The following is a 10,981-nucleotide window of genomic DNA, read 5'->3' on the forward strand; positions in this document are numbered from 1 at the left end:
ATAATAAAGCATTATGAAGTTGTTCGATTCATATAATCAACCTTATATTAAGATTAAGGTTTGTTTATTATCATCGGTTTTATATCAAGCAGACATGAATTTGATCCCAGCAAGGCAGGTAATAGCAGATATGCATAATTTCATTTTCTATTGAAGTTGTTTTTTTTTCTGCCTTTAGTATAAACTTCGGAAACATGGAGATGGCTTAGAAAATACTACCTAACCCTACACAGTTAAATATGGATAATTTGTGTAAAGGGTCTTAAACATTTCAACTAAGATGACATTTTTAATACTTTAGTATTTGCATACAGCCAGTAGTAAAATACAGTCCAAGGTTAACTACTGTTTTACTACTTGGGCAAAATGTTCATGCATATTCTTCCCTTATTCCATTTTTTATATTCCATTTTGAAAGGGTTAACGAGGCTTAAAGAATGGGAGACTAGCATAAAATAATAGGCAACGTTCCATTCACTATGAGAAAAATGCCTATAGATATACAAGGGATATTGACATTTTTCTCAATAGATAAATGTAATATATCATAAATATTTGGTGAGTTTTACATTGATTGTCTACTGTCTAACACAATCTTCATATTTTTATCTGGACTTAGAACCGACTATGCATAGCATCAAACACACGTAGGTAGACACATAGTGAAACTAAGGTTTGTTTGTTGAAATAAACATAATACAAATCTGCAATGCTCTACTTCAAATCACTGTAACTTACAAATTTGCCGTTGTGATGCTGCTTTTGCTATTGATATTTGTCCTGAGAGACTGTAATCTAGAATTAACCCAGCTAATCAAATTTAATATATCATGATTCCAGGACCAAGATGGTTCATTTAAACCACGTATGGAATTGAGGCACACAAGCAGGGTTCCACCTTCATGTAAAAGAACCTGCATGCATGTAAAGGATAAAGAGACTTAAACAGACACCCTTGGAAGTTTCAGAGAGAAGCAATTGAGGATTTGACTTCAATGTCATAAGGTAAAGGTCCTATTCTCAAGGACATAATTTGCAGGAATTCTAGTGAGCTGAGTTTCTTTAACAACAAAGTTACCACCTTGCCATAAATTCACCTAATTTTGTGTCTTTCGTTTGCCAGCAGACTGGTATTGGCACAACCGAACCTTAAAAATCTACCATGATAACTAGATGTTTGTTCAAGTTATTCACTGCTTTATGATTAAAAAAATACAAAATGCCAAAAGAAAATAAATGTTTCACAGCAGAATCACATTCTTCATGTTTACACAGACTATAAGACATGACCGACAAAAAGCAATAAGATCCAGCATAAAATTAAATTGAATTTCATACCGTTAACCACAAAGGAAGATATCCCAAAACAGATGGAAGAGAAGCCATGATGATGCAGGATAATGCCAGAGCCACATTTTGTTTAATCTGCATTGCATTCACATTTATGTAAAAGACAATAACATACAAGTAACAGCAAGAACCAAGTTTTATTCCCACTAGGTTGGGTAAGCAACATAGACCAAATGACGCCATAATACTCTACCGTAAATCATTTTCATTGACAAAGCAACCTGTATTTTATCTAACCTAATGCGAGATTCTACCAACTTTTATACAACAGGAGTTCCCTCGACTTTCTCTCTAAGGCAATAATATTCCAGTGCTAAAGAAATAATGTACTAAAACAGTTGAGATATAATACCAGTGAAGTTGTTTGGCGGGACTTGGCAATACAGAATGGCACTGCAGAAATATTTTCTCGAAGCAATAACACATCCGCAACAGCTATGGCAGTGGCACTAGCACGATGAGCAAGCACAATCCCTACAGTTGCAGCTGCAAGTGCTGGGGCATCATTGATACCTTCACCAACCATAATTAATCCTCCCCCTATTGCAGAAGTAAATGATGAATAGAATGAGAGCAATAACATATGTGAAAAAGGGTAAAAGATAATGCAATTAATCATGTGGGGATCATGAAAATAAGACAACTGAATTGCATCACTGAACAGAGGTACAACGAAAGACTCAGAAATGAAGAAAGAAAACCCTCTGAACAAGAACTTACCCATATCTCTTGCGATGTCCTTTACATGGCTCAGTTTATCTTCAGGCTTTAGGTTGCAGTAAAATTCATTGATGCCTACAGCGCTAGCAACTCTCCTAGCACTAGGTTCATGATCACCAGTTAACATCATCACACGAAACTTTGCTTCTTGCAATTCTTGAATAACATCAACAACCCCTGGACGAGGTCTATCCTCTAGGTGAATCAATGATACCTGCATCAAGCGACTTATCAATTAGGTTCAAATGAAAAATGATGAGACTGAGACTATGTAGCATATCATCATATAATCAGGTTCAATGTGTTTTTGTTTGGGAATTATTGTCTATTTCAAAATAATGAGACTAGAAGAATTGAAACACTTGAGTAAGAGGCCAGTTTCTCAGGCTGGGAAGGTCATTGCAATTTGAAATTCTCAAAGCATTATTCATCCACCAAGAAAATAATAGTAGTTAGCCGTACAACCTTCTGGTTAACCGAAAGGGCAGCATGAACAAAATCACTTCCATAAGAAGATGTATTAACAGCTTCCTTTATCTTTTTTGACTCATCTTCAGATTGACAAAATGAAGTGATGAAATCTACAGACCCAAGTGTTGCTTTCAATAGTTTATCCCCACCAGTTCCTGACTATAAAAAGATAAAAATCAACGAGTCATTTTATTTGTTACTCACAAATACACTAAAAAAAGATGCATACAAGTCCAACTTATTATTTATCACTTTATGGGTCCCGTCATAATATATAGTTAGTACTCGTCTTAGTGACAGTATATGAAGAAAACATGCAAAATAATGAAAACACAAATCTTTAAAAAAAGTTTACGTTGAAATATAGAGAGGGCTCTAAGTCAAACATGCAATATAAACTTGAGATATTGTCAATATAAATAGTGTACATTATAATACTGGGCTTCATCAAGCAAAGTTAATATTAAGTAATAGGTTGATCTAATGCACATAATAAAATGGTACCTGAATGCCGTTAACAGTAGCAGTAAGGCCTCTACCAGGAAAGTACTCAAAACTTTCAACGGAAACAGATGGGAGGTCTTTGCCTTCACTATGGTCAACCACAGCCCTGCAATTTATTTTACATAAAGAATGCTTAAATTCTGATGACATAAACCACTGAGAAATTATTTTTTTAACACATACGGAGAAAGAAACACGCCAAAAGGAAAATTACTGCTCCTCTTCTCAAGAGATAAAACAATAATGTAAAGAATTAAATAAAACAACAGTTGCAACTTGTAAGGGGAGGATTTAAAAATAACATGAATATATTCTGTTCAAAATGATACCTTCCAATAGGGTGAGTAGTACCCTTTTCCATAGCTGAAGCAACAGCAAGAGCTTCTTTTTCACAGGTGGGAATGCAGCAGGAAGAAACATTAGATATGTTTCTAATTTGATGACCATAAATGGGCTCAATTGCCTTGAACACAAGTCCACCAGTCGTCAATGTTCCTGTCTTGTCAAATGCAATAGTGTAACAAGAAGCTAGAGCATCCAGAACATGTCCACCTTTGAGTAATATTCCCTGCAAATTGAGGTAAATGTCACCCATAATAAAAGGAGAATCCCATGATTAAAAATTTCTGGAAAATTTTGAATTGCTTCCAACTTGACTCAGACTAACAAACATAAACTACGTGAAGAGGGGATAAACTAATGTAATTAAAAACAAGATTACCAAATTACTCCATTCAATAGAATATTGACAGACCTAATTACTAAATTTTTTTGAAGCATTAAAACTTAGTTTCACCATCTTGAAGACAGTACCTATTTCCCTGTTAGAAGCATCAGGCATCTTTATGGCTTAGGTTTTCTTCAAGCATGAGTATGATCAAGTTTCAGGTCAACATTTGGTGTAAAATTCTTACTCATGACAGATGTCGGAAGGGAAACTAGTATTAGAAAGAAATACATACTATCATAAGTACAAAATCTAATACCGTTTCAAAAATAATTTCTTCCTCTAATTGTCTGACCGTTGATGAAATATAACTCTTTGTCGGAATGGATAAAAAGATAATTTATTAAATGCAGCATTAACCTAAATGATTCAGATGTCATAACTTTTATATAAAAGGTTTTCATTATATTATTTAGACAGTTACTGCATTATTTACCCATAAGCTTTGATGATTATAACTAAGCAATTGATTTAGGTATTGCGTGATAGCAAATACATGCAGGATAGTAGTTCTTTAAAAATATAACGTTGAATACAAAAACGAAAAACATAAAATCATATTAACAGGGTGCAAATGCTTCATAACTGAAAATTTGTGGCAAAGGGGGAAGATGTTAAAAGATTAGAACTGCAATCTATTTGTGATAAGTTTGAACTTGAAATATATTCTGATATTGTGTACTAAAAATAGTAAACTGTTGTACTGTCAATAGCTAATGGATACCTTTCTTGCACAAGAGCTGATTGCTGTAGCATATGCCAATGGGGCCACAGCCAAGGCACATGGTGATGCTGCCACCATGAGTCCTAAGGCTCTGTAAACAGAACCTCTGCATGCTACATCAACCAACCAGACACTAGATAAGCTGAAAGATGAATTTTAAGTCATATCTACATAGAAGCTTTTTTTAATAGAACAAGAAAAAACCAAAAATTAGGATAGTACCACCCTGAACTAAAATTAGAGAAAAACAGAATACTATGGAAGTTATTGCTCAACCTGTCTAACTATGAAGAACGGAATATTAGAAAACTGAAGTGATTTTGTGAACTGTCCTACACTATCAATTCTATCTATAGCTAACATACCCCAACCAATGGTCTATCTGAACTTAGGGCTTTACTTGTACCAATAAATTGCAATTACTCATGAGTTCCTCACACCAAAACATCTTATAGTTATTAATTAAGCTCCACCATTATGACACATTCCATAACCATGTAAAATTGTTAACACAAAATGACAAAGAGCAATTAAAGAAATAGGTGATAATGATTATAGTATCATATCAATAAATAGGAACTCCCGGTGTTTTAAATTGGGGACCGCATCACATGATGCGATCGCAATATTGCAGTTGCGGTGACCGCTGCAACCACATCACACCATAATTGCGGTCTGGCACCGAATCACAATGATGCGACCGCAATGGACCGCAACACGATCGCATCAGAGTGCATTTGGGCCACATCAAGCCACAATGCAGCTGCATTGGGCCACATCAGACCGCATCGATATCAAAAATATTTTTTTACTCACAAAATAATTCACACTGCAACGACCGCAATCCGCATTGCAACTGTCACAATTGCAGTAACCGCAATTTAAAACACTGGGAACTCCACAAGTCAAGATAGACTTCTGTATCACTTGAATGTTGTGATACAGCCCTAGCCCAAGTCTAGACTAAGAGGAAGAAGCAAGGGCAGTGTCCATATTGGCTAAAAGAGCAGGATGGGATGAGTATGTATAATTGTATATAAGGAGGAATAAGGGGAGCTTTGGAGGTCTTTCCCCAGAGCAGAGAAAAGGGCAAAAGAACAGGTTGTTAACAACCTTGACAGCTAGCACAATATAAATGGAGAAGGAACAAGTGGACTGATTCGGCATTACCAGAAGAAGGTTGGATAAATATGAGGGAGAGGAGTGAGAAAGATTTAGGCAATAACTGAGAGGTGGTGAGGTTTTGGAAATGGGCAATAGATTCGTTGCATCTGCATAATTTCCCTTGCAAATTTCTCCCTTTCCTCCTACACTTTCTTTGTGATTTCAGTCTCAGCAGAGAGCTACCTCTGCTTGTCAGGAGCTTGATCTCCACCATTTCCACTTTAATTCCAAGCTTCTACCAAGTGGTTATTAAGGGAAAGGAGTAAATGAAATATCCGATCTCACAAAGGCAAATCACAAATATAAAAATATGAAGATACAATAGGGTAACATGATTAGTATACACATTTTCAACAGTTTATAAACTTTTATATGGCATTAATAGAGTATAGGAATTAAAATTACCCGGTGTACTAATGAATGGCCACTTAAATACAAGTGGCCCAATAACAGCAATAGCAATCGATAACACCACAACAACTTTGCTGTAGCGTTCACCAAATTCATCCAGCCACCTTTCAAGTTTAGGTTTATTCATCTGAGCTTCCTCAGTCAACTGCACAATTCTGTTGAGAGTCGATTCCTTCCATGTCTTTGTTACCTGTAAGGAAATAATTTCAAACTTTGTAGTAAGTTCCCAACAAAAGCACAATTTATATAAGACAAGCGCCTATTCAGAAGCAAGTTAAAGTGTTGAACAAGACAAGCTAGCACTAGCAACATAGCAGCACACTCTAGCAAGTTAGTCACACATATCTTCGAATTGGTTTCATCACCTTATTCTTCATCAATGAAAACAAAATTCTCAAACTTAGGTCTATTATATGTTCATGTGAAACTAAGTAATAAATAATAAAAAAAATTATTTCCAGCTGAAACATGCAGCAAATCTCACAAACTACCTATTAATACGGCCATCACCAACTCCTCTCATCCCTACCGCCACCTAGCTACCTCAGAACTAGTAGTCCATCCAATGCCATTACACCGCCCTCCCAAAATAAAATATAACAGATTGAAAAGACCCATCGTCAACTGTGTACTAACATTAACTATACTACTACTGCAGCTTCCCACTCATTAAAGCCACCAGTTAGACCTTATTGTCCCACCAATATCATTGACCACCCTCATAACCAGTCAACTTAGCATGTCCATCACCACACAGCCTGAGATACAACTACCTGTCACTGCCTTTTCTGTTCCTCATGCTACCAATATTACTACAACTGTTTTGATTGTTGCGAATATAAATGCAAAGTTTTAAAATTTTAATAAAATGTACAGACGTGTAGAACGATTGTTGGATCTTCCACAATATCAAGGGCTGAAATACCAAACATTAATGTACACAAGTACACAAATGAACATACCTTAACAATTATTCGCCCATCTAAGTTCCTTGCACCACCAGGAATTCTATCTCCAACTTTGGCCTCCAATGGTTTGACTTCCCCTGTCAAGTGTTCAATGGTAATGGTGGCACCACCTTGGAAAACTTCACAATCTACAGGCACAGACTAATCACAATACCATCCCCATTATACTTCAATGTTTGCTGTATAATAAAGACTTGAAATTCAAATTATACAAGTTCGTCTTTATATCTATCTGTTACGTTTTCAAATCTTACTGATATCTCTAATATAAAATGTTAAGCAAAAGCCATCATGGACACCCATATACAAAATTTGAAAATTGGTGTCCTTCGAAAGGATTACTGCCAAGAAAAGCATTTCTAATTTTCTATTACCAAATTGATTTCACAGCTTAGTTTGATGCAGGTTACATACTTGATATACTTATTTGTATAAAAGAAGGATGATATATTCTACTAAAGAGCATTATGTTCAAAATATTTCAATATTATTGTGCACAAAAGATAAAGTATATTTCCTTTTACCTCTGGACATCAATAATTTTGTATACGAAAAAATAGTCATAAATTTATAATGCAGCACACTATATGCAAGGGTTCACTATATCCAAGCCTCCACAAACTGTTACAAAGTCCAGCTTATGGTTGCAGTAAAAACTGCTTAGCCAGTTTAAAACTTCAAAATCCAACTCAACACAACAGTCACTTTTTTACCTTCTAGAATTTGAAGGAAATTATAATTAAGTTCAACCAATTCAAAATTTGTAGATATTGCAAGGCATCAAATTTTAAAAACATACCTCACCAGCACCAACCAAGATATATGATCCTACAGTCACATCATGCACAGGAACCCTCTTGTATGCCAAGTCAACGGTATTAGCTAGTTTACCATCAATCGTATCCAGAACAAGGGCAAAATCCGGATTGTTTTCCTTCAATTCCTTAACATCAATCATTGAACGACCGGTAAAATACTCCTCAGCTGCAGAAATCATTCACTTAAGCAAATCAAACTTATAGCGAACGACTGAACCTTGCTTTGCAAAGCAAATTTCACCAAACATGTTACTCTGAGTAGCTCACCTATATGTGCGAGATTAAACATGGCAAGAAGTAACCCTCCTTCCAACGCATTTCCCATAAAAACTGATGCAAATGCTGCCATTGCCATTAACACATGGATGTTCACTTTTCCACTACTGATTTCAATAAGAGCATCAAGTGAAGCAGAAACCTGATCCATATACACGCAACATAAGTGAAAATGGATCTATAATACTATTGTTAAAGTATAGTTGGGTTAGTTACTCATCAGTTAGTTAGCCTGAGTCAGTTAGCTACAACTGGATTTGAAGCTCAAAACTTAGTTGAAGGAAGTAATAAATTTTCACTTCTCCATTCTTCAAAACTCAGTTTAGGTTTTTAATTATTCCCCTAACCATAATAAAAATGATCAGCTTAGTGCAAGAGCTCCTAGCTAGTGGGACTTGTAGAGGGTAAATGTATGCAGCCTTACCCCACAAGTGGAGCGACTGTTTTGAGGATTTGAACCCGTGACATAAGGGTCTGTTTGCAAGCTGATTCGGAGGGTAATGGAGGGAAGGGAAAAGTTTGGGAGCCATGAAATACACCCTGCAAGATGACTCTGACGCCTTCTTTTTTCCTCCAAAAATCAATTTGCAAACAGACATCAAGAGGCAACATTCCCATTGCGCACCGAGGCTCACTTTGGCCATAATACCCTTAAAAATACTCACTACACAAAAACTACTTTGTAACATTAAATTATCCAAGCATAAACGAAGAAATGTAGTAACATTACCCCAACGAAAGGAAATGCAACGAAAATGAGAGAATTTTGAAACGGTTTAATGAGATGCTTAGGCAAGGTATAAGGACAAATAGCAGCAGTCACAAACAAAGCAGTTGAAAAGCAGCAAAGATGCAAATGCTCTCTTAAGAAGTCAGCCAACTCCATCCATCTGCTGGCTTTAGCGAAACCAATAACCGCTTTCTGTGGTTTCGTGAGATTCGCACCATCGATTTCGTGCGAATGATGATGGTGATGATGATGGTGGTGGTGATGGTCATGATGATGACCATGATGGTCATGATGATGGTCATGGTCTCCATGGCTAGTGGTGGATTTAGCAACGAAACGAAGACTTCGGTGATGGAGAGAGAGTGATTTAACGGAAAAGAAGGGTTTGATTGAAACTAACGGTGGAGAAAGAGTTATGTTGTTGGAAGATCGAAATCTTGAAGTTGTTGTGTAAATGATAAGAGAGTTGGGTTTGATGGAAGGGATTGAATGAGGAATTGATTCCATTTTTCGATAATTGGAGATTCAGGTTTGGGACATGGTTGTGTTTAAAAGAGAGAAGTGGAATTGGATTTGGTCGCAGAGGTTATGCTTTTGTTGATTTGATCCTTCAATTTGAGGGATATAGTGGAGTTAAGTGAAAATGAACCATTCAGTTTGTTGTTATGCCATCTACACCACATAGTGTGCTCATTCTAATAAGTATTTGGGTACCTTGTTGCAAGTGGGGCCCTTGGTCCTATTATTAACCTCTTTTATTTCTTACATTTATTTCATACTGACAGATTATCTTATCATTATTTCAAACAATTATTTTATTAGAAAAATATTCGATAGTAAGAATTTTTGTATATTATTATTGTATCATTGTCATTCATATTTGATTATCTTTGATTTTTCAATATAACTAATATAAAATGGATAATATATTAATCACATATAAATCTTTAAGTTTATAGTATATAGATATTAGACTCATTTTTATTATTAATTGAAACATTAAATTTTTTATAGCAAAAGCATCCTTTTCTTTTATTTATTGGGCCAAGAACACATCATACTGAGAATAAAATAATGTATATTTTTATAGAAATTATTAGTAGAATAGAGAATGCAAGCAACATGCATTTACAGAATAATATTTAAAAATTAATTGAGATAATTTGGCTTTGACGTATGAGAATAAGATTGAAAATATTAATATGAAATAAGCAAATTGGTCATGAGACCTATTAAATGGTAAAATTAGTTTAACGTTTGTTTGTGGCCTTATTGAAAATGGATTGGGCTAGTTCTTTTAAGTATCAAATATAAAATTGTAGTTATAAAAAACGTACCTCGTCAATTCAATCAGAAATTTGGTGAATTGGTCATCAGACTATATGGTACAATAAGTATATCATTCATATAATTATATTGATCAAAAATATTTATATTGATTAGTTTTTATTTAAATTATATTGATTATACTAGTTGGTTTTTATTTAAAATTATAATTTTTTGTATGAAAATGACTTATTTTTTACCAAAATATTGTTGTGGTGAATCAGACACACCACCATTATCTTTGTTTGTACGAAGGGTGGCAAATGAATGGATTTAGAGATTTAGATTTGGATGTTAATGCAGTGGTGGAAAGTCATCTATTAAACCATATAAATTCATTTAAAATATGTTTTAAGTTATCTAATTCATCCAATCTAATAGATTCCAATCCATGACTACATTTTCATGGATTTTGATGGATGAATATTCAATCCATTTGATTTTTTTATTGAAACTAAAAGCACTATTGAAGAAAATCACTATTTTAAAAACTACTATCTCAACTAAACATTTTTTAAAATCACGTTTTAAAAAAACATTTCTAAAATCATTTATAAAACACTTTTAGAAGAAGAAAAAAAATTAAAATATGAGTTTTTGAACTTTTATAGAAAAATATTTTTTTAATATTCTACGAGCATGTGACGTTTAAGAGTCAATGATGATTAAATATAAAATGGTAGATGATGTATTTAGAGTAAAATTCATACATTGTCATTGTATATATTTTTCTCATACTTATATATGTTATGTATCTGAGAATAAAGTTTTAATATTAACTACATACATATG

The 10,981-nt window shown here is 34.4% G+C and overlaps 1 protein-coding gene and 1 long non-coding RNA gene across 3 annotated transcripts; one reads left to right on the forward strand and one right to left on the reverse strand.

Annotated features, from left to right (window-relative positions):
* Nucleotides 1-499: 499 nt before the first annotated feature.
* LOC109341275 (probable cadmium/zinc-transporting ATPase HMA1, chloroplastic) lies at nucleotides 500-9,531 on the reverse strand. 2 transcript variants are annotated; one of them, XM_019579139.1, is made up of 13 exons: nucleotides 8,864-9,531; nucleotides 8,125-8,275; nucleotides 7,839-8,023; nucleotides 7,034-7,180; nucleotides 6,066-6,261; nucleotides 4,497-4,609; nucleotides 3,375-3,613; nucleotides 3,046-3,151; nucleotides 2,536-2,700; nucleotides 2,071-2,284; nucleotides 1,703-1,890; nucleotides 1,339-1,425; nucleotides 500-914 (listed from the first exon to the last, which is right to left on the reverse strand). In XM_019579139.1, exons 1-13 carry the CDS (start codon nucleotides 9,368-9,370, stop codon nucleotides 735-737), a joined length of 2,478 nt encoding a protein of 825 aa, XP_019434684.1. In that variant the 5' UTR covers nucleotides 9,371-9,531; the 3' UTR covers nucleotides 500-734. The 2 variants fall into 2 exon arrangements, with proteins under 2 accessions (XP_019434684.1, XP_019434685.1); XM_019579140.1 differs by lacking the exon at nucleotides 8,864-9,531 and having other exon boundaries at nucleotides 7,839-8,039; nucleotides 8,125-8,240.
* LOC109341276 lies at nucleotides 7,394-7,827 on the forward strand. Its single transcript, XR_002106925.1, has 2 exons — nucleotides 7,394-7,662; nucleotides 7,708-7,827. It is a non-coding gene; the product is annotated as an uncharacterized LOC109341276 (long non-coding RNA).
* Nucleotides 9,532-10,981: the final 1,450 nt, after the last annotated feature.

This window comes from Lupinus angustifolius, unplaced genomic scaffold, assembly GCF_001865875.1.
Source record: "Lupinus angustifolius cultivar Tanjil unplaced genomic scaffold, LupAngTanjil_v1.0 Scaffold_420, whole genome shotgun sequence".
In the NCBI taxonomy this organism is placed as follows: Eukaryota; Viridiplantae; Streptophyta; class Magnoliopsida; order Fabales; family Fabaceae; genus Lupinus; species Lupinus angustifolius.